At 38.8% G+C, this 23,598-nt stretch overlaps 3 protein-coding genes across 5 annotated transcripts in view; 2 read left to right on the top strand and 1 right to left on the bottom strand.

The window, feature by feature from the left end:
- Positions 1-957: 957 nt before the first annotated feature.
- On the bottom strand, positions 958-7,787 carry LOC127634321 (E3 ubiquitin-protein ligase RNF6-like). The gene is made up of 4 exons (XM_052113816.1): positions 7,687-7,787; positions 5,777-5,932; positions 5,402-5,515; positions 958-4,992 (listed from the first exon to the last, which is right to left on the bottom strand). The coding sequence occupies exons 2-4, from the start codon at positions 5,916-5,918 to the stop codon at positions 3,188-3,190; spliced, it is 2,061 nt and encodes a 686-aa protein (XP_051969776.1). The 5' UTR covers positions 5,919-5,932; positions 7,687-7,787; the 3' UTR covers positions 958-3,187.
- Positions 7,788-9,462: 1,675 nt separating this feature from the next.
- LOC127634339 (cyclin-dependent kinase 8) lies at positions 9,463-21,119 on the top strand. Of its 2 annotated transcripts, none has more exons than XM_052113847.1 (13): positions 9,463-9,870; positions 13,724-13,799; positions 15,183-15,293; positions 15,385-15,525; positions 17,027-17,084; positions 17,191-17,322; positions 17,460-17,603; positions 17,854-17,923; positions 18,017-18,089; positions 18,186-18,283; positions 18,582-18,660; positions 18,767-18,928; positions 20,044-21,119. In XM_052113847.1, exons 1-13 carry the CDS (start codon positions 9,743-9,745, stop codon positions 20,167-20,169), a joined length of 1,398 nt encoding a protein of 465 aa, XP_051969807.1. In that variant the 5' UTR covers positions 9,463-9,742; the 3' UTR covers positions 20,170-21,119. The 2 variants fall into 2 exon arrangements, with proteins under 2 accessions (XP_051969807.1, XP_051969806.1); XM_052113846.1 differs by having other exon boundaries at positions 18,582-18,669.
- An 893-nt stretch (positions 21,120-22,012) lies between these two features.
- The window catches only part of LOC127634243 (actin-binding protein WASF3-like), a 30,840-nt gene continuing 29,254 nt past the window's right edge, over positions 22,013-23,598 (top strand). Inside the window, exon 1 of one of the 2 annotated variants that reach the window (XM_052113689.1) lies at positions 22,013-22,086. The gene's annotated coding sequence lies outside the window, so the exon portion shown is untranslated. Of the gene's footprint in view, positions 22,122-23,598 lie in introns of both variants that reach the window. The other variant, XM_052113690.1, reaches the window with a different exon arrangement.

Genomic DNA, 23,598 nt, shown 5'->3' with positions numbered 1-23,598 from the left:
TACTCATATTTCTACTAGTTAGTAAAAACAATGTATATCTTTGGCATTGCAACACAGTGCTAACCCTGCTCTAATGTAGCACTTCATAACACAGGGCTAAAGGGATAGTTCACACAAAAATGAAATTCTCTGATCATTTACTCACTCTCATGCCATTCCAGTTGTGTATGAATTTCTTACTTCTGCTGCACACAAATGAAGATTTTTAGAAGATTTTAGAAATATCAGCACTGTAGGTACATACAATCACAATATTGATGGTGGCCAGAACTTTGAAGTTCCAAAAACCATATAAAGGCAGCATAAAATAATCCACATGACTCCAGTGGTTTAATCCATGTCTTCTGAAGCTATATGATAGATGTGGATGAGAAACAGATCAATATTTAATTCAGATTTCATATAAATGATCCTCCCTGCCTAGTTGGTGGTGATATGCACAAGTATGCAAATCGACAAAAACAAAATAAAAAAAGTTGAGATTTATCATAAAAAAGGACTTTGATATTGATCTGTTTCTCAATATCATATATCACACATATCATATCAGTTCTGAAGACATGGATTAAACCACTGGAGTCGTGTGGATTATTTTATGCTGCCTTTATATGCTTTTTGGACCTTCAAAATATTGGTACCTATTCCCTTGCATTGTAGGCACCAACACAATTGAGATATTCTTCTAAAAATCTTTGTTTATGTACAGCAAAACAAAGAAAGTCATACACATCTGGGATGGCATAAGTGTAGATGAGAGCATTTTAATTTTTTGGTGAACTCCACCTTTAAAAGCAGCCCTAACCCTTTTAAAAATTAAATTATTCAAAAGTGTAAGTGTGAACCAAGTTAAAAGTGGCCTTATCTCAGAGTTTAAAAAGATGATAACTCAGGGTTAATCATAGAATGAAAAGTCAATTTGTTTCAAAGAATAATAAAGCATGGCTTTAATTGTTAGGGAGCAGAGAAGAAAAATCTATGTGTTTTATTTTATTACATAGTAACTTAATACATATTCTTCTGTTTTAGCATCACATTATAACATAATACATAGTCATAGCTCAATTATGTAAATTTTTCATTAAATATCTAAACTTCATGGCCAAAAATCCCCCACTATCAGTTACACAACACCTCGAAAACCATTCTATTCCATTCAGAATTCAACAGAAATGTACACACACATTCGCTACACACATACTTAGAATTCACACTTCTTTAATAACATACACACATCCTCACAACATGTAAACAAAATAAAGGGATATTTTAGTATATAGAAAACAAAACCTTTGAGGACAGATGTTTAATATTCTGTCTTTGTTTTAATTAATATCCTGAAACAGAAGCAGACATTTATTGTACATTGAATAGTTCACCCAAAAATGAAAATTCTCTCATAATTTACTCACCCCCGTGCCACCCCAGATGTGTATGACTTTCTTTATTCTGCTGAACACAAATTAAGATCTCAGCTCTGTAGGTCCATACAATGCAAGTTAATGGTGGCCTTCAAAGGTCTGGCCACCATTAACTTGCATTGTATGGATCTACAGAGCTGAAATATTCTTCTAAAATCTTCGTTTGTGTTCAGCAGAATACAGATACTCATACATATCTGGGATGGCATGAGGGTGAGTAAATTTCATTTTTGGGTGAAGTATCCCTTTAAGAGTATAAGGTACTACTACATTCATGATCTTTCATTCAGGAGTCCTAATTCGCACTCTGCCTCACGTGGGAAAAGAGCAACGCTGCATGAATTGTACACAGTGGTGATTGAAGGAAACTGGGCTTTAAGACAAGGCAATAAGTGAAACCACTGTACATTAAAATACTTTCTTTTGCACAAAGGGAAGGCAAGAGGAAGGACCATAATGTGTGTAAGATACGGTCCACATGATAAAAAAAAACAATAAAGGTAGTTAAATGAGAGGGGTAAAAAGTAGAGAAACATCATAAATAAGGTGTGTTTAATATCTAACCACCAATTAGCATCTTTCATTGCCCATTGAATTTCTCATATCATTGCATCAACAAGGAAGAAGTCTGGCCTATGACAGGCTTAAATGTATTGCCTTATAGGGCAGCTGCTGACAAGTGCTTTAGGATAAAACTCTTAAATTAATTATCACTTGACATTAAAACATTGTGGATGTTGAAGGGCTTTATCGTGTTTATACGCAGGAAAACCAAAGACAAATCAAGCATGCACTTACTATGTCATACAATATCATACAATCCGATCTGCACTCCAAAAAGGGTTTTTCAAATTTAAATGGCTTGTTTGCATTAGAAATGTAATGAGACTCTTCAGTCCGTCTGGAAAAAAATGATCACGCTTCAAAAATTACTGTGTTGTGTAGTGTTGGTGGACATGCTCGCTGCTGTTTTCCTTAATATAAAGATGCAGATGCACTTATTGGAATTTCCTAAGGAAGTATGTATTCCTATAAAACTGGACTCATAGAGAAACCGCACTGACAAACATCATCTATGACCAGATATATCACATACTTTTTCTTATCGATTCCATAAAATCCCACTAAAACCCTGCTTTGATTGAAAACGCATTTAAAATTATTTTGCCCAACAATAAGAGCATTTACAAGGACGACTAAGAGCCATGTCATAACAGCTTAAAATGGTGGATTCTGTAGAAAGCGCTTAAACATAAAGGTTTATTTTTATAATGCAAATTAAACCAGGAGCTTCAGTTTATTCCTGGAATATGTCTTACTGTTAAAATGGAAAACACAGACATTCATTTATTTACAAGTACTTGAAGAGTTTGTAGGTCTATCTGTAGAATTCGTGTTTTGAAGCCACCAAAATCAGCATAAAAATCATAAGTGAGACAGAATTAAATGAAGCTAGCATTCCTAACTCCTTCTGAGTTAGTCGCACTGTCTGTTAATAATATGCCCACAAAGCATAATGGAGAGATCGTGGAGAGAATGGAAGAAGAGAAAAAATTAAAACAAGTGCAGAAAACCAAAGGAGTCTAAAAAAATAAAGCTTTGTTAAATCTCTGCATTATAGTCTTTTTTTCTACTTTTGGTTCTACCTTTAGCTTGAATACAATGGATCTCAGAGAATGAAAACATTGAAGCACTATGTACAGGTTCCCACCAATGGTGGAACGTAAAGTCAGTCATTAAGTCCGTTGATTGATAGTGACAGCCTGACATCATTCCTGATGGCTGGACAAAATAGGCTGCCTGCAAATGGGGCAGGTGTTGTTTTCAGATAGCCAGCGATCAATGCAATGGATGTGGAATTCATGGGAACAGGGCAAACGACGCAGCTTGTTGCCCTGAGTGTACTCATTGATGCAGACGCTGCAAGCGCGGCCGTGCTCACCTTCCAGGTTGACCTGACCGTAAGTGCGTGTGACAAGATTGTCAATCTGTTCTTTTGTGAGGCCCCGCGGGTGCTCCTCATCTTCATCTTCGTTGAGTAAGAAAAAGTGTGCAAGCCTAAGGATAGGCAACGTGCCATTCTCCACCAGATTGTTTGTGTCTCTACTGCTAGGCCGTCCTTCTGTCCCAGTCCTACTCATCCGTACTTGCCCTTCCTCCTCACCCTCTGCTAAACCCTCTCGAGCTGATTCCACCCCACTGTGGACTGTACCGCCCTCATTGTCATTTACATGGTACACCTGGGCTCCAGCTGCCGGAGCAGAGTCCTGGTTGGGTGTAGAAGTCTCTGAGTCCGCTTCCGTCTCCATGAGGGAGCTGAGTTCGCCAAAGCCGGTCATAATCTGCCGCAAGATGGAGCGCAGTGCTGTTGAGCTGGGCTCACCAAGGCCTGTCTCGGAAATGCGGCGCAGCGGGATGCGTATAGTGCTGACGTAAGTGCGGATTCCTGCGCGTTCTGAGCGGGAGATGGTTCGGCGAAATCCCCCACTGTCACTCTCAAATGTAACCGTGTTTTCAGCGGCGCGAGCCCTAGAACGAGTACGACTGGCAATGCTGTCCCTGTCACGGTTCTCACCCGGTCTGATACGCCGCACCTGGAGGTCCAGCATGATTGTAGGGTGGCGCCGCACTCCAGCATTACCTGATACAGGTGTCTCACCCTCTTCCTCACCTGCTTCAGGGAGAGGATCTGTAGGCTCTGTCGGCTCTACAGCAGCCTCACCCATCTCCATAGCAATAGCTGTACTTCCATTGGACTCCACTGGGGAAGCATTGCTGCTATGGGTGGGGCTTACACTGGGGGCCGGATTTCTGTCCAGGGGGGAGCGGCTACGTCTTGAGGAGCGAGACAAAGCCCCGCCTCCTCCTGTTGCCCTGCGCACACGGCCACGTGAACGAGTCCTACTGTTTCGCGGCTCACGCCCTGCTAGCGCCACTTGAGGGCCAGACTGGGGCATAGCATCGGGACAGCCTGGGCCTTCATTCCCATTCTGCCCATCCTCTGCATTGACTGAAGATGTTGTGACCTGTATTTGACCCCTTACAGCACCACTATCCTGCTCTTGTGACTGAGAGGTGAGTGGAGCCTGTGGAGGGGGAGAGCTCAGCAAAGGGGGCAGGTTCCTCCTCAGAGGAGTGGGAGGAGCCTGCGAGATCAGAGGAGGCGTTATAGGTGGAGCCGTGCTACTCCGCGTGCGGCGCACTGCAGCCCTCCTTCCCAAAGTGGGCCTGGCTGTAGAGTATGGTGTGGGGTGTTGAAGTGAGTAAGGTGCAAACCTTGTGGGGCTGTGCATGGTTGTGGGTACAGGTTCAGGCGACACTGGGGGAGGGGGCATAGGGAGTTCTGTGGGGTTGGGTGTCTCACTGTGTTCTCCAGGCTCAGGCTGCTCGTGATTTATGTTGATCTCAAGACTAAAGCGGAACTCGCCACTGTTGGGGTTTGTGCGGCTGACGGCACGCCAGGTTTGGTTGCCGCTCTGCCCGCTACGGGTGGCATTTCCCGTGCGACGGAACGTGTTCAACCACTCCAGCAGAGAATCGCCATTAGACGTCTCCACACCTGGCTCAACGGCACCTGGAAAAGAAACACTTTAAGAAACTGTACTATTCCAATTTCACACCATATATTCATGAATTTAACAAGAGAATAATGAAACAACTGCATGTTCATCTATTATTTCTTTTTGCACAAACTAATTAGATCCCTTTCATTCTTTTTTCATGTGGTACACAATAGAATGTACTGGAATGCTCCACAGATTTGGACAGCAAAATTGGCCCAAAATAAGCCCTAAAATCGGCCTGTTTTACAATGTTTAAATCCATCCACAGAATTCAGCAGATCTCCCCCTAAACTCTTTTTGAAATTGTTTCTGGGCTTATGGGTAAGATCCTGAACAATATTTTATACAAACATAAAATATCATTATTCAATGAAAGGATTAGAATACCATTTGAATACAAAAACAATCCAGTTTCCTCACCGCTACTGCCCTCTGCCTCACTGTTCTGTGGGCGTGGTTCAGGGCGTGGCTGAGAAGACACTTGCTCCTTTGCACCATCCAGACGCTGCCTCAACTCCTCTGCTGTGACTTCACCTATGATCATACCAGGGCACACCTTATTAAAGAGATATATTTTGTTCCTTTGAGTGAAAGGCTTGGTTTGGGGATTTCCTATTGTGAGTAATGGTGAAACCCAAATGTGTCAGTGGTATTAATTGCCTTTTGTTTATGTATTTGAGTTTTAGGGGCTCCGGAATAAAGGATGATTTACATTATCATTATTGTACTGTGTGCTATAGAGGGTCCAAAAGCATGTGTTTGTCTTTGCCTTAACTGTATTTGAAGTGTTCTCACCAGGTGTTCCCAGTAGATTGCTGTCTCTCATTAGTCTGTACTCTTCCTCACTCAGTTCGTTAATAAAGTGATAGTATGCCTCCTCCCGCCGAAGGCGCTCCGCCTGACGATGACGCTCGTCTCGGCCGCCGGGAGGGTCCATCACCACAGAAACAGCTGCTCAGATATTCCGAAGACAAAAATGGGTAAATGTTGATGAAATTACATGACATTGTGCCCTGTTCATGAACCCTATTGTGTTGCTTACATCATCAAATTTCTGAAATCTAACCATTCATGTGCTTTCTGAATATTCTGAGTTCAATACAAGTTAAGCTCAATCGATAGCATTTATGGCATAATATTGATAACCACAAAAACATTTCTTTTGACCTCTCTCCTTTTCTTTAAAAAAAACCTAGGTTACAGTGAGGCACTTACAATGGAAGTGAATGGGGCGAATCTGGAAATGTTAAAATTATTCAAAAGTATAGCCACAAAACATAAACAACATGCGTGTTAACATTATTTTAGTGAAATCGCTTACTAACCTTTTCTATGTGAAGTTATAGACAATTTTACATCTTTGTTGCCATGACGATCTAATGTCAACAAACCATAAAACCTTAAAACCAATGTAAAAATAATGATTTAAACAAAATTATAGCTCAAAAATTTACAAGTATAATTAATGTAATTGCTTTTATAAAACTATAAGCTTCACGTTTTTGCCTTTAAACTCTCCGAAAATTGGTCCCATTCACTTCCATTGAAAGTGCCTCACTGTAACCTCGATTTTTGATTTGAGAAAATGAGGGACGAGTCAAAAATATTTTTTGTGGTAATCAACATTATGCCACCAGTGCTGTTGATTGAGCGTAACTTGTACTGAACCTGGAATATTTATTTTAAATCTTTCATAAATTGGCTTGTGCAGACCATTAAGTTTCCTTGGCAAAGGTCAGTTTACCCTGACTAAATACTGATCTGATATAGACATACTAAACTGAATCTCCATGACTTATAACATGACTTATACCAAAGGACTTAAAGTAAAGTTCATTAAGCATTTTACCAATATGATGCTGAAACAAATTGGAAACCAGAGCACAATGCTGTCTGTGGATGTTACTTTTGACAGTGCAAAGTCGGGCTAGTTTAACATATATTAAGCAGTGATGATGAGACAGCATGAAAATACAAACCAGAAATAATGTGGACATTTAAAGAGAGTCTGAGCCATAAACTTAACTGTCTCACAGTGCCACCATTAGAGGAATGCATGACAAAATGAACGTCAGGCAATTCGTAAACTCAGTATGGGGAAAAACAGCTTTGACACAAGACAACACACACCGATATCAACATAGAGTAGTCAAATCAATAAAACTGAACAATATCCGTGCCGCTGCTGTGTTATAATATGTCACACAGTAGGCCACCGCAGAACAAGTCAAGCACCTAAACTGACACTGTCAGCCTCACAACCAATGAGGGACCCATTACTTATGACTGACACATCGATTGTCCAATCACAAACACTCCGAGGAGGAACATGAAAAAGAAAAGGTCGGGCTCCATATCAGCTAGCAACCTACCCGACAGACAATAAAACAGCCTCGGCTAGCACTCTACACATGGCGAAATTCACATTTTATTAAGTCATTAAACTGTCACCATCGCCTGTCATCATGCAAACGCAAGTCATGCGGCGGAGCGAGCTGTCATTTAAAATGCGCAACACCTTTGATGATGTCGACAGATTGCTGACAAGCTAACTGTGTGCCAATGAAAGGTTTAGATCATTATTTTGACAAGATGATAAAAAATGTCACTGACACAAGAATGTAACAGAAAATGTGAATTGTATTAACACTATGCAGAATAAGAACATAATAAAGAGTCAAGAGATGTTATAGATATTTTTGTACCTGAAACAGCAGCTGTAATATGGACGAGCTCTCTTTCCTCTACGCTCTGATTACACTGTAGGCAAGATGGGACCAACGGAGCTACACAAACAACTGTCCGGACTACTACCGTGTGCGCAAAAACTGGTCCCCACTGTAATAGATGCATAACAGCACAATAATAACGTATAAAACACATAAATAATAGACATTTGTCTGGTGTAGTCATTTGTTGTGGTGCAATACATGAATAAATTCTAAATTTGCAGATGATGATATTATTAGGCTCGTCTTCTTACTATATCAGGGTTCTCAAATCTTTTGGCAAATTAATTTCTATTACTTTCCCAGCTATTCGTGCTTACAATGATTATTATTTTTTTAAAGAGGCTGCAATAAGAAAGAGTCATTCCTAGCCGACTAAATATTTTAAAGCTGTGCATAACTGAAAATATTTAGATTAACTATTGAGATTTCCATTACTTTTTAAGGTCATATTGATTTCCATGATATTTCCATTCATTTAAATGGTAATGTTCCGTTTACTATAACAGTGCACACTTTCTATTATTATTTAATTATTTTTGTCATTGAAATATTTTGAGAAGAATTGTATCTAAAATAGTTACAAAAATGCCTTAGGAGGTAACTATAATTGGGAGGGCACGTAAAAAGAATTCACTATGCAACGCTTTGTTTACGTTATATCTATCAACAAGCAAAGAAGGAATCGGAAGATTGTTGACATTTTTTTGAACAACGAATTTCTTTCCAGATACTTTTTTTTTTTAAATGTTTGAGGGCTCTATTTATTTAACAACAACGAAAGTATACTGCAACACAAAAGTGCTCTTTGTTTTTTGTTTTGTTTTTAATGGAAGCTATTGTAAAAAAAAAAAAAAAAAAGTAATTGAATCGACATCTCATAAATGTGTTTTAAAATTGTTAAAATTGTGAGAAAATGTTGATTTGAACCACCTTAAAGGGATAGTTCACCCAAAAATAAACATTCTCTCATCTTCCACTCACCCTCATGCCATCTTCGATGACTTTCTTTCTTCTGTTGAACACAAACAAAGATTTTTAGAAGAATGTTTCAGCTCTGTAGGTCCATACAATGCAAGTGAATGATGACCAAAATTCTGAAGCTCCAAAATAAAACCACATAAAGGCAGCATAAAAGTAATAAGTGTCCAGTGGTTAAATCCATACTTTCTGAAGCAATTCAGTTGGTTTTGGGTGAGAACAGAAAGTCTTCAGAGTCTTCAGAAGCTATATAAGTTTGGGTGAGAAACAGCTTCTTTAAGTCATATTTTTTTTTTTTTTTTTTTACTATGAATTCTCCTCCCTGCCTAGTAAGTAGCGATATGCACCAATAATGTGAATAGCCAAAAACAAAAGAAAAATGTGAAAGTGGAAATTTATTGTAAAAAATGACTTAAATTTTCTCACCTGCACTTATCATATTGCTTTTGAAGATATTGATTTAACCACTGGAGTCATGTTGATTATTTTTATGCTGCCTTTATGTGCTTTGGGAGCTTCAACGTTTTGGAATTTGTATTGTGAGGACAAACATAGCTGAGATATTCTACTAAAAATCTTCTTTTGAGTTCAGCAGAAGAAAGAAAGTCATACACATCTTGGATGGTATGAGGGTGAGTAAATTATGAGAAAATTTGTCATTTTTGGGTGAACTATTCCTTTAAAATCCACGTGGTGCGCCACAAAGCCCATTGCTCGGTTGTTAGTGGCATTCACGACGTTTTGCGACATTGCCGTACTTCGACGCTCAACTCTCCCGGGTGAGATACCGGCTGAGCAGCGCACTGAGCGCAGTTGCATAGAAATATCAAAGAAAGCTGTTGGTATCTGCGTTTTTTGTGGCAGATCATAATCCACATTGTTTGTACGTCGTTTTAGCCGCCCGTAATTGCTCGCGGTAAATGTGGACTCTTTAGTTGAGCTGAAAGCGACGCGAGGGAAGGCAACTAATTGTCTAAACGGGGCTTGAAGTAAGTTGCCTCCCCAGCGGCGCTTTAAAGGGAAAGCCCGGATCCTCGTCATAACGGTGAAAATGGACTATGATTTCAAAGTGAAGCTCACCGGGGAGAGAGAACGAGTCGAGGATCTCTTTGAGTACGAGGGATGTAAAGTTGGACGGGGAACATATGGCCATGTATACAAAGCCAAGAGGAAAGATGGGTGAGTTTGCAGGATGGACTTGTTGTGCAACGATACGAGGCCTGCGCTCCTGTCGCATTCTGCTCTCAGAAATCGAAATAGACCTTGTGTTACCCGCCCATGGTCCAGTATTTTAAACAGACGCGTTTATCATCTTATAAGAAAGCTTACTTTTCCCCACTCACAGTGCAAGTGAAACCTAATTGAAGGGGATTTTGAATGTACGTCAGCAGGCTGGAATGTTGTTGTGATTGACGGGCTTAAAAAAAATTATTATCTGCACAGGTGCAGCAAGAGTGAACGTCGATGCACGAGCCAAGCAGATGCGTCTGACGCATATTGAATAGTTGAATCAGTAAACCAACAAAACAAAAGATGTCTAGTACGTTTTTGTGAGATGTTTTTCTACACCATTACAAAACTACTTAATACCAAAATGTAACGTGCTTGACGTCATTTGTGATATATTACCATGCAGATCAGTATTGGCGTAAAACGCTGCATCGGCCCCACTTCACGGGTTTACAAGGATGATCTCTTGGGTGCACGTTGCCGTTTTCAGGTGTCTGTGGGTTGCAGTGCTTCTAAATTATCGCTTATCTTTTTCTGCACTCAGCCCAATTGAACTATCTCTGCAGTTACACTCTACGCAGTTTGGTGTCACCTAACCGTTTAATACCAAGTGTGTCGTCGCAGCAAATGTTAGTGATGGCAAAAGGTTGTTAGAACAAAAATACAGCCTTGACGTGCTGAGCTTTGTAATGTTTTGTGTCAGCAATATGTTTCCAAGAAAAAGGACCTTTACATAACGACCAGGGTAGGACTATAAACTAAATTAGTCGATGGACCAAATAAACATAATTTATTTTTTAAGGTGCGTTTAGTAATTCTTCCTCATTAAAGTTGTTTACCCTTAAAGAAAAATAAATATTATTTTTGAAAGTATGTATAAACTCAGGACCACTCACATGAGATGAAGAACACGCATCCGTTACCTTATAAAAGCTGTTTTAATATACATGGAGAGGGTCCCCTCATGTGGGCTCCCATATTTAGATCACATGTCCAACCGAATACTATTTGCTTACTAATCTCAGTAACCACCAAGTAACCAAGTAATTGGACATTTTCACTCATGGATTGAATTCATCATGGCTGACTTTGGAATAGTGAACTTCTACAATGGTAGCTGTAACTGAAAACTATTGTTTGCATCCATGCAATTTGGTGTCAGTCCAAGACGACTGCCACATTGACCAGCACAACCTAAACAAAAAAATACTTGATGCACTTTTAAACTAATAACTGTAGTGATTTCCCGCTCTTGGAAAGTAACAAAATGGCCTTGACTCAAATAGTTAATGAGTTGTATTTGGTGCTACTTTGAATGCGAAAGAAAATCAAAGGAAAAGACCAACAGAAGACAATAGGTTTTGAATCTTCGATCCAGTTATGCTGGAGAGGGGAATTGAGAGGTCTTTTTCATTAGAAGTCTGTTGGGTGAAAAAGTATAATAAATAATTTTTCTCTCAATGTTTTTGTAAATTGCGTAAGGGTGTTCTGCAACTCTTACACACCCTAAGACAAAAACACAGGGATTTTTCGGTACTCCTCATCCAAAGCAAGACAAATGATTACCTTCAAACACAATGATCAAAGAACTACAGATAACACTAACAATTGTATCACTTCTTGGTAGGAATATATTTTATCTATATACACACACAAAGTACTGTGCAAAAGTCTTAGGCACATGAGATTTTTCACAAAAACATTTGTCTTAAGATGGTTATTTATTCTACTTCTTTAGTGTGTCAATAGGAAATATACATTTTATAATCCCAAACATTTCTTTTGCATATAGAATAAAAGAACAGGGAGCCCTGCAACAGATGGCATGGCCCCCACAGAACATCGGGTCAATTTGAGATTACACGAAAAGACAGAAGTAATTGAGACTGCCTAAATAAAAAAAAGAACTCTGCCGAATTCTCCAAGAAGCTTGAAACATCTTATCTGACAACAACCAAGAAAAACTGTGTCCGTGTGCAAGTAGGAGAATTGGTGCTGTTTTGAAGGCAAAAGTGTTCACACCAAATATTGATTTAGCTCTTTTTCTGTTTACTTGACTTTGTATGATGTTAATTGATTAATGAAAGATGTTTGTCACTATTTTATTAAGAAATTCTCACTTTCAACGTGAAGAACGTGAAAGTTACTATTACAATTTAACAACTAATTAAATTTCAACTACTTCAAAGAGCTCTCATCAAAAAATCCTTCACGTGCAGCTTTGCAGATCTTTGGCATTCCAGCTGTCAGTTTGTCCAGATACTTGGGTGACATTTCACCCCACACTTCCTGTAGCAATTGCCATAGATGTGGCTGTCTTGTCGTGCAATTCCCACGCACCTTACAGTCTAGCTGATCCCACAAAAGATCAATGGGTTTAAGATCCATAACACTCTTTTCCGATTATCTGTTGGCCAATGTCTGTTTCTTTGCCACCCTAACCTTTTCTTTTTGTCTTTCTGTTTCAAAAGTGGCTTTTTTCTTTGCAATTCTTCCCATAAGGCCTGTACCCGAGTCTCATCTTTACTGTTGTACATGAAACTGGTTTTGAGTGGATAGAATTCAATGCAGCTGTCTGCTGAGGACATGTGATGTGTCTATTTCTCAAACTAGAGACTCTGATGTACTTATCCTCTTGTTTAATTGTACATCTGGCCTGACACATTTCTTTATGTTCATGTTAGAGTCAGTTGTCCTTTGTCTTTAATACTGTAGTGTGCACCTTGTATGAAATCAGTCTATTGCATACTGTGGCAACTCAAAAACAAACACACAGACAACGTTAAGCTTAATTTAACAAACCAAATAGCTTTCAACTGTGTTTGGTATATTAGCGAGTGATTTTCTACTACCAAATTAGCAATTTGGCATGATTACTCAAGGATGTGGTGTTGGAGTGATGGATGCTGGAAATGGGGCCTGTTTATATTTGATCAAAAACTACATTATTATTACTTTATTATTATTTATTCAAATAGTGATGGTGCTGTTTTTTTACATCAGTAATGTCCTGACTATACTTTGTTGTTTGTTGAATACCACTTTGGTGAATAAAAGTACCAATTCCCTTCCGAAACAGCAAAATCTGTACATTATTCCAAATTTTGGCCACCAGTGTATATTTATTCATCAATCAGCCACAACATTAAAACCACCTGCCTAATACTGTGTAGGTCCCCTTGTGCCTCCAAAACGGCGCCATCCCACATCTCAGAATAGCATTCTTCTCACCACAATTATACATAGCGGTTATCTGAGTTACAGTAGACTTTGTCAGTTTGAACCAGTCTAGCCATTCTCTGTTGACCTCTCTCATCAACAAGGCATTTCCATCCACAGAACTGCTGCTCACTTAATGTTTTTTTGTTTTTGGCACCATTCGGAGTAAATTCTAGAGACTGTTGTGTGTGAAAATTCCAGGTGATCAGCAGTTACAGAAATACTCAAACCAGCCGATCTGACACCAACAATCATCCATGAGATTATCTTTTTTATATAGTGCATAAAATCATTCAGATATGTGTCAGGAGCCTCAGTTAATGTTCACATCAACCATCAGAATGGGGAAAAATGTGATCTCAATGATTTGGACCGTGGCATGATTGTTGGTGCCAGATGGGCTGGTTTGAGTATTTCTGTAACTGCTGATCTCCTGGGATTTTCACCATTTAGACTTGGTAGAGACTCCCTTGTCTATCCCAATTGATTCTTTCTCAATTCAAGTGGTTTAATGTGCTCTGTAGGTACAGATTTTGGGAAATGTACTGAAGAGTAATTGTGGTTGTCGCATCTTTATTTTCAGGAAGGATGATAAAGACTATGCTCTGAAGCAAATTGAAGGCACAGGAATCTCTATGTCCGCCTGCAGAGAGATTGCAGTAAGTACATTGAGCTTTAAAAGTTTAATTGTGTTCAAACCCTATTTTTGACATCACCTGCAAGGTTTTTGATCAAGGCTTTTGTGCATTTAAGTAAGTCGTCATGGAGTGAGCTAATGAGATGACAAATCTGCCTTAGACCTAAATAAGCACGTCTATAGAGGTTGCATTCGGCCTTGTAACTTGTTCAGAACAGAACCATTTGTACAATGTTTCATTCTGAATAAGAATTATGATTATGAATAAATCTGAAACAAATGATGGCCTCAGATATCTTTGCAAGTTTAGTGATGTTTAGGTCTGAAAGACTTGGGTGGAACATATCAAAGGGTTTGTTAAAAGGCCAACAGGATTTACATACTTTAAGCTACATCTACGAACAATGATTGGCTGCTTGCTGGTCTGTTTCTAATTCTGGAGACCTCTTGATTATACAAAAGTCTCTGTAGTGCAACATGAGCCATGAATATTTTTGGTCAGTTTTTCATTAAGGGAATTACTGTACATTTTAATGGAATGGTTCACCCAAAAATAAAAATGTGCTTAACATTTACTCACCCATATGGCATATATTCTTTCTTCATCAGAACACAAATTAAGATTTGTAGAAGAATCCCTCAGCGCTTTTGGTCCATACAATGCAAATGAATGGGTGCCAAAATGACGAAGCTTCAAAAATCACATAGGTCAGCATAAAAGTAATCCATATTACTCCAGTGGTTAAATAATTGTCTTCAGAAGCATTATGATAGATGTGGGTGAGAAACAGATAAATATTGTTGTCAATTTTTACTGAAAATTCTCCTCAGTCAATCTGAACATTATCTTTTACTTTCACATTCTTCTTCTGTTTTTGGTGATTTTTACACATTCTTCATGCATACGCCCCCTACTGGGCAAGGATAAGAATTTCTAGCAAACATTGTATTAAATATTGATCTGTTTCTCACCCACACCTATCATAATGCTTATAAATATATGGACTTAACCACTGGTGTCTTATGTATTACTTTTTTTGCTGCCTTCATGTGCTTTTTGCAGCATCAAACTTTTGGCACACATTCACTTGCATTGTTTGGACCTACAGAGCAGAAATATTCTTTTAAAAACAATGCAATGTGCTCATTCTAATAAAGTAGCTAATTTTTACAAACATAATTAACTACAGGAATATTTAGCTACCTTAAATTTCAAAATATGGACCAAAAGGTCTATTATGTAGACTACCAATTCAACAACAGCCAGCTATTTTGCAGTAATGCATTGCTTAACAAACTTACTTGAGTCTGATGTGATTCTGTGTATTTTGGGTTCTGTGGGTGCACTGTAGATGTCTTTCTCAGCACGCACATGTGTGTGTTTGTTCTTGTTTGCTCCCTGCAGCTGCTACGTGAACTGAAGCACCCCAATGTGATCTCACTGCAGAAGGTTTTCCTGTCACATGCAGACCGCAAAGTGTGGCTTCTCTTTGACTACGCTGAACATGACCTCTGGGTAATACACACTCAAATGCACATATGCATGCATGCTCACACACTGAAATATTTGTATTCACATCTTGCTGAGTGTGTACATGTCTCTGTAGCACATCATCAAGTTCCACAGAGCCTCCAAGGCTAATAAGAAGCCTCTTCAGCTGCCGCGTGGGATGGTTAAGTCTTTGCTCTACCAGATCCTGGACGGCATCCACTATTTGCATGCCAACTGGGTTCTGCACAGAGACCTGGTGAGATTGTGTATGTGTGTGTCTTTGGCAAACAGTACACCCGTGTGGTTGTGTTTGATTTTACATACTTATCAAATATTTTGATTAGCCAATTGAACCAATTAAATTGTCACTCCTGAGTCTTCTCACTCAAAAAATGTATATGATTATATGGCTGTTTATCAGGAATCTCATGACAATATTTCCAGCAGGTGGCAGCATTTCTTCAGATTTTTGTTAGATTGTTTATTTTCAAAGTTTATACTCAGATTTTTAGTGGATGTTTTCAAAAATGTCTCACCAGGGAAAATTTAAAATGTATCAAATATTGAAATAAAAGGTCTTATATAACTTTCATTGTGTATATGACTTTATTATACACTATATTGTGTATATTACCTTGTCTTGAAAATAGCCAGTGATGCTGATATGGCAATAAAAAAAATATATATATTTTCTCTGGCAGGTGCCCTGGACAGTAAGCTCTGTTAACAGAATTTGTGGCATAATGTCGATAACCACAGAAACTGCAGAAATCTTGGTTACTGTAAGGTTCTTGCTGTGTGCATTTACCTTTTGATTTGTAACTAGTTGTAACTAATAAACATGTAATTAATAAATAAATAAGTAAATTTCTAGAGCAAATAGTCTTCCTAAAAATGTATGTTAACTTATGTGGACAGTGGAACAAATTTCTGACATTTCAAATAATACTAAGCTATACTGTAGAAAGTCAGATTGTTTATTATGTTTCCAGGAGTCAGAAATTAACATAATTAATTATGGAATAATTTATGGCCAGCTTCATCCAATCACGGCCAACCATGTTAAAATAAAACTATAATTATACAATTCTGAATCTATGTACTGGTTATCATTGTCCCATGTCGGCCAAACATCATCTGCAGCCAGAAACTGAACTTTTGGTCAGATTTTAGGAGCAGCATAGAGAGCTATAGCATGCTCACTTACTCCCAGTGTGCTGTCTTTCTGCACTGGTCTCAGAACAGTTAAAAATGCACCTTATTTCCATCCTATCTCCATACAAAGCCTTTGAAAGCTATTTTTTTCTTTCTTAATGTTATAATGCACAGTAGATATAGGATTTCTAAGGAAAAAATGCGCTTAAGTACACATTAGTGTACATTGTGTTTAGCGGCGTGAAGTTTCGCAATAAATCATTAAAATTTAAAAAATGGCATATTGAATGAATCTAGAGACTTAAACAGGTTTCAATGTAAAAATCTTGATTAGATTTCTTACCAGATATAGTGCTGCTGGTATTACTCCTAAAGACAAACTCTGCTGTGATCGGCACCATGTTGTTTTGTCACATGACTGTATGTCGAAAGTTTAACCCTTTACTGACAGTCCAGAGTCTTCTGAACTGAGATCAGTCAGTTTAAATGAAATTATGCATTGTGTATAGCGAAGCCAAAATACAACATCCACACACAAGGTTAAAAAGAGGAAGTGTTTAAATTTTGACCTGTACTTTGACTTTTGATTCTTTTCACCACAGAAACCTGCCAACATTTTGGTAATGGGAGAAGGTCCTGAAAGGGGACGTGTAAAGATAGGTATGACATCAGTTCTTTGTTCTTTCCGTACTCAACAATAAGAACAGATGTCTGCACATGATTGTTTTGCTTTACAGTCATAACCATCCTATGATTTTATGTGCAGCGGATATGGGTTTTGCACGACTCTTCAATTCACCACTGAAGCCTTTAGCAGATCTGGACCCTGTAGTTGTTACGTTCTGGTACAGAGCACCAGAGCTTCTGCTGGGAGCCAGGCATTACACCAAAGCCATCGGTGTGTATGTGTGAATATGCACATGCTTGTCCATGTATTTGTGAAAAACAAATGTCTTATGTAATATCAAATCTCCCTCAGGACTGCTGTTTTCCCAGTCTTTTATTTTAGATTTCATGCCTTTCTCTCCTCCACAGATATCTGGGCGATTGGCTGTATCTTTGCCGAGCTTTTGACCTCAGAGCCTATCTTCCACTGTCGACAGGAGGACATTAAGACCAGTAATCCCTACCATCACGATCAGCTGGACCGGATCTTTAATGTCATGGGCTTTCCTGCAGGTATTCTGCGATATGCTGTGTGGTCCATTCATATTTCAAAACAAGTCATTTTGAGCTTTGAGACTATTTTTGTGCTGTACAAGCAATTGTAACCATTCCTTCAATGGCTTTTAATGTGTTCAATGTCCATTTTCTCTTTCAGAAATAATCCATAGATGTTAAACCAGTAACTTTTATTCTAATAGTTGTACTTGGAAGGCCAGTGCTTCAGTGCTGGTAATTTTTTAGCCTAATCTAATTTTCTTCTCAGACAAAGACTGGGAGGACATTAAGAAGATGCCAGAACACTCTACATTGATGAAAGACTTTAGGAGGAATACGTTAGTTTGATTTCATCTCTGGCTTGCGTTTCTGAAAACAATTAACATATTTATAAGGTGTTTCAGTGATTACAATCCTCCCTCTCGCTGTAGGTACACTAACTGCAGTCTTATAAAGTATATGGAGAAACATAAAGTCAAACCTGACAGCAAAGCGTTCCACTTGGTGAGTGACCCACTGACTCTTTCAAAACATACAACTATGGAAAATCATAGATTTATTTAGAAACTTTACACCAGTGACATTTGAACTCCCTCTCAGCTACAAAAGCTGCTCACTATGGACCCAATCCGCCGAATCACATCTGAGCAGGCCATGCAAGATCCATACTTCCTAGAGGAGCCTTTACCCACGTCTGAGTGAGTGGCGTCAAATCCAAAATCAGCTTTCTGCTTAGGACATGGACTGCGTTTACTCACACATTCATATCAGAATATGGTTATATTCTGATTGTGCATGTGTCATGTAAGCGTGTTAAATATTCTGATCCTAGAAATCCAAATAAGACAGCTAACATAAGCCTGTATTGGTCAGAATTTTGCATCATGTAATTGCCTTATTTGGAAGAGTCACATACGGAAAAGCTGTGCATGCCCATACGAAAGTCATTTTGGGTGCTGCTAGATGAGGTGGGATGAGATTTTGTTGTTTTTTTAGTGTCTTTGCTGGCTGCCAGATTCCTTATCCCAAACGAGAATTCCTGACGGAAGAGGAGCCAGAAGATAAGGCTGATAAAGTGAGAAATGTGTGTTTGTTTCTTTTTAAATATTTATATTTGTTTGTGTGTGTGTTTCTGTTTAGATTGAATTGTAATGCTCCATTTCGCTCTCATGTTACCACAGAAAAACCAGCAGCAACAGCAGCAGGGGAACAATCACACCAATGGGGCGGGGCACACAGGTAACCCCGACAACAGCCACGCACAAGGCCCGCCTCTGAAGAAGGTGAGAGTGGTCCCGCCCACTACTACCTCAAGTGGCCTGATCATGACCTCAGATTACCAGGTAACGCATGGAAACAAAAACATTCATTTTTTAACTCTGTTACTGTTCAAACAATGGTGGAAATTAACTGGTTTGCTCACCAGTTACAGGTGCTGCTAAATCCCCAATTTTACCAGCCACTTGTTATTTTTCTTTTATCTGTAATATACAGTATTTCAGAATGATATACAAGAACTCCGTATATATGTTAAATTGAGCAAATGCACATCTGACAGCTGTAATCTATGATTATCTTTATTTGGGTCTTTCTCACACTGCACCCTTGAGCAACAAAGCAGAACTTTGTCTATTCTTCAAGTTCTAAGTAAATGTATTACTTCTATAAATGTGCGCCATTGTTACCAAGCAAAAGCTTTTCTTGTCGATGGCCAATCCAAGATGTGCCACCTGCCACAGTAGTTGGTATAGTAAGCAAAATGACCTGCCACTGTGTGAAAATACAAGCATTTGGCTTGTGGCAAGTAATAATTTCCCATCGTATTCACATGCCTTAGGAATATTCCAGGTCCTATACAAGTTAACCTCAATCGACAGCATTTGTGGCATAATGTTGATTACCAAAAAAACATTTTCAACTCGTCCGCCCATTTCTTTAAAAAAAGAGAGCAAAAATCAAGGTTACAGTGAGGCACTTATAATCGAAGTCAATGGGGCCAATTTTTGGAGGGTTTAAAGGCAGAAATGTGAAGCTTATAATTTTATAAAAGCACTTACATTAATTCTTCTGTTAACACCTGTGTACTATTTGAGCTGTAAAGTTTTTAAAACATAATTTTTACAGTTATTTTAGGAAGTGATTTTATCACATTCAAATCATGTTAACACACATATTGCTTATGTTTTGTGGCTATACTTTTGAAATAGTGAGTATTTTAACGTTTACATATTGGCCTCCATTCATTTCCATTGTAAGTGCCTCACTGGAACAAAGATTTTATTTATTTTTTTAAAGAAAAGGATGCAAGTCAAAATAATTTTTGTGGTAATTAACATCATGCCACAAATGCTGTCAATTGAGCTTAACTTGTATAGGACCTGGAATATTCCTTTAAATCTTTTTATCATTATTGTTTTAAAAAGATGCAGAATAAGTTCACTCTTCTTCCTTGTTCCAGCGCTCCAATCCACATGCTGCCTACCAGAACCCTGGACCAAGCACATCATTGCCCCAAAGCAGCATGGGATATTCCTCTACCTCCCAGCAGCCTCCACAGTACTCACACCAGACCCACCGCTACTGAGTCAGGCCATGTCCCCCTCACCACGCCCAATAGGGAGAATGTACTTGGAGAGGCGGGAGTGGACCTAATCCGAACCGCCCTCTTACCCCAGTGGGAGCTTGCTGTGCAGCATTTCCATAAAGACGCCACAGGAACAATAACCGTACATGAAACCAACTAACCTAACAACGCATCAGTATCATACAGCTGACATTATCCTCAGCTGAGAAAGAAAAATTCAACAGAAATGAAAACAAATCCTAAAGACTGAGGAAAAACAGATATGTGTTCCATTGGTGATAGTTCAAGTCTTCGCTGCAAGTCTGTGATCCTTCACGTGAAAAAAAAAAATACACAAAAAAGCATTCTCAATATGTGGTACTGAACAGCTGTATGCTGTAGTAAGACTGGTTTGGCTTGGGGTGTATATCCACCATACCAAGAAAATTTCTGAAGCCCCAGTCCTTCTTTGAAAGACCTTTGGCCTCTCCAAGACTAAAGCTGCTATGTGACTGTCAGCAAAGAGACTGACTTTCTGTCAGTCTGTCTGTCTGTCTTTCCGTCTGCCCACACACACACACACACACACACACACACACACATACATAAATTCAAGCACTCACTCTCAGCCCATTGTCGGGGGCCGAATTCTGTGCTGGAGCTGCTGACTGAAGCGTAATGAGAACCTCTAGTGCACCCTGCTGGAGTATACTGGTAGTAGGCTATATGAAAAACACAGCAAACTTGATTTTAGAAGTTAAATAATTTAATGTGTTGTTTTTACGTTAGGAGAGGTCAGCAACTTCCATTTTGCTGTCAGACCGGCTACTATGCGGGAAAGATCAGCCTTAGAACTTCATGACAAGACTAGTTGTGTGGGCAGCAGATTGAACATGCATTGTACTGTATTGTAATTAAATATTTTACATTAAACAAATATCCTGACAATAAAAGTGGAAGCATTTAAAAATATGAGGAAAAAGTTCTCTGTGTGTTTAAAAATTTGTGTGTGTGTGAGCGTGTGTGTGTGTGTGTGTGTGAGAGAGATAGATAGATAGATAGATAGATAGATAGATAGATAGATAGATAGATAGATAGAATGCTTGAGGTACTGGGAAACAGTAATAAACTTGCAATGCTTTCGTTTTAAATACATTTTTAATTTAAATGTTTTTAGAAATTTAGAAAGGATTTTTCTGTTGTTTTTATGGCTGGGTTATCTTTGATAATCTATTTAAAATTAATGACATTTAAAATCTGTTGAATTTTGAGTACCATAGTGTATTTTAATCTGTACTTTATTAAATATTGATTTTTGCAAAAGCTTCCAAATATGACTAATGCTACTCCGCAACAAGCCTATTGCATGAAAGTCACACGTTTGATGCATGTTTTTACAGTATAACCGTATATCAATTATCTATATTTTAAATGAATTATTAGTCATGAATGAACCCCTTTATAATAGTTTAAACAAAAGCGAACATAAATGTAAAATTTTACAAAAAAAAATATATATTTTCTCCAGATGTAATTACTAAATGACCACGTGTATGACGCGATTATTACATGTTTCTGAGGATGTATGCTCTGCAATTCTGTCTTGTTTTATGAGACGTTAGTTTTATGAAGCATTTTCATCCTGACTTCACGTTGCTTGACCTTATTGTGTGTTTAAAGCCCACTGTAAGAGCAGATAAATCCCGCCTTTACACAGCCTCCCCTATGGTTTTATGACCAGAGGCTCTCTGTCAATCATCCTTAGACTCCAATCTGATAGGCTGCGTGTGACAAATGGTGGCGCGTTAAATTCTCATTGTAAAACGTTGATTGGTGCAAGTTACCCAATATGCCCCGCCCCAAACGAATTGTTTGCAATGGTCAGTTGGACCGATGGAGACACGGGATGGCTATCAGGACCGCTGAAGCTTTGGACATGTGAGTGAATTTAATTCTCCAAAAAATACACTTTGGTAAGCACCAAATATCATAATCTTTCCAATAATGTAGTTATTTTTACAATACTGCACTTGTTTTATTGACTGTTTATCGAGGTTTTATATAATAAGTGGCACGTGAGGTTTGCGCGTATTTAGTGGGGTGTTTTATTCCGTATAACTTCTAAAGCAACAATAATATGATATCAATGACATTTACACCCGTTTGTCACCGCATAATGTGACCTGACTTCCCGAGCATAATAAATAAAGAAAAAAAGTTTATATTCTCAATCACGCCACCATAATCCCAGTAAAGACTACTGTTTTTATAGTGAACTGGCATCATAGAATACTACAAGTAAAATCATTTCTTTCTTTACCTTTCGTTTTCAACTGTTTGTTGTTTTTTTTTAAAAAAAAAACACTAAAACGTAACAAATTCAACCTGAAAGCTTTACGCACAGACATTCAAAATCCTCCACATGTCTGACGTTATCCGTATTAAAATATTGATGTGGTCTTACGTGCATTGATGTGCTGTACTACAGTTATGAATAGCTAATGCATCACCATTCTGTCCTTAATGGCGTTTCAGCGTTTAAAAACTGCTTTTAGAGAGTGGATGCGCGTCTCCCTTGTTAATTTAGACAGGATGTGGCCTCCTGTAGTCAAGGGATGGGTCTGATGGTCTTCAAAGCCTGTCAACAGCAGTGGTGAGGCTGTAAACAGCTGTAATGCACACCATTTATTTTGTGTGTGCTATGTGTTGGTGCATACACCAGTATATCTTAAAGTGAGTACTTTTGGTTATGCACCCTCCTAGTCATGTGATCATGAAGACTTGCAATCTGTTTGTGTCTGAAGTGCTCTATATATGTGTTGTTTTGCGTTAGGCACAGACTTATGGAAAAAGAAGGCATCTAAAAGGAGAGAGAGGCAGGAGTGCTTCTTTTATTTGAAGAAGAGAGTGGGGTGGGGTTGGCTGGGGTAAAGGGGTTGGGGGATGGAACAGAGAATGCATGTGAGAGCTCCTCTGTTGCCGTGTGAACGGACAGCTATTGTCCCGGGAACCTTTCAGAGTGGCTTCCCTGAGGTCCCCTGCCACTCTCCCTCCCCCATCATCCTTCTCTCTCTCATACTTTTTCTCTCATTCACTCTTTTCTCCTTTGCCGCTTTTCACTTGCACACACACAAACAAACACACTCTTTCCATTTCCTCTCACTCTCTCTCCCTCACCTTCTAAGCACTCTGGATCTCTCCAACACATTTTGTTTTCTCAAACAAAAGTTTGCCTAAGAAATCTTTCTCACAAACATTGCCACTGGTTTTCATGCCACTCAAACTCACATTCATGCTCTCTTTGTACACTCTGTGTCTCTCATACCCCCTCCTGGCACTGTCTTAATTTAATGCACTGTGTAATTAGTGTTGGTTGTGTCCATACAGCTATGCACGGCAGAATTACAAAGCCGTAGAGAGATGGGCTGCTTAATGACCACATTACAACAC

This window comes from Xyrauchen texanus, chromosome 41, assembly GCF_025860055.1.
Source record: "Xyrauchen texanus isolate HMW12.3.18 chromosome 41, RBS_HiC_50CHRs, whole genome shotgun sequence".
NCBI classification, from domain to species: Eukaryota; Metazoa; Chordata; class Actinopteri; order Cypriniformes; family Catostomidae; genus Xyrauchen; species Xyrauchen texanus.
This window is presented reverse-complemented; position numbering and strand designations above follow the sequence as displayed.

Bases quoted from the DNA above. Each gene is read 5' to 3' on its own strand.
- LOC127634321 (XM_052113816.1), bottom strand. From the start codon at position 5,918: ATGGACCCTCCCGGCGGCCGAGACGAGCGTCATCGTCAGGCGGAGCGC. The intron at 5,516-5,776 runs GTGAGAACACTT...GTATGATCATAG, and splicing joins CAATCTACTGGGAACACCTG to GTGAAGTCACAGCAGAGGAG. The intron at 4,993-5,401 runs GTGAGGAAACTG...TTTCTTTTCCAG, and splicing joins TGAGGCAGAGGGCAGTAGCG to GTGCCGTTGAGCCAGGTGTG.
- LOC127634339 (XM_052113846.1), top strand. From the start codon at position 9,743: ATGGACTATGATTTCAAAGTGAAGCTCACCGGGGAGAGAGAACGAGTC. The intron at 15,526-17,026 runs GTGAGATTGTGT...TTTTCACCACAG, and splicing joins GGGTTCTGCACAGAGACCTG to AAACCTGCCAACATTTTGGT. The intron at 17,085-17,190 runs GTATGACATCAG...TTTTATGTGCAG, and splicing joins AAGGGGACGTGTAAAGATAG to CGGATATGGGTTTTGCACGA.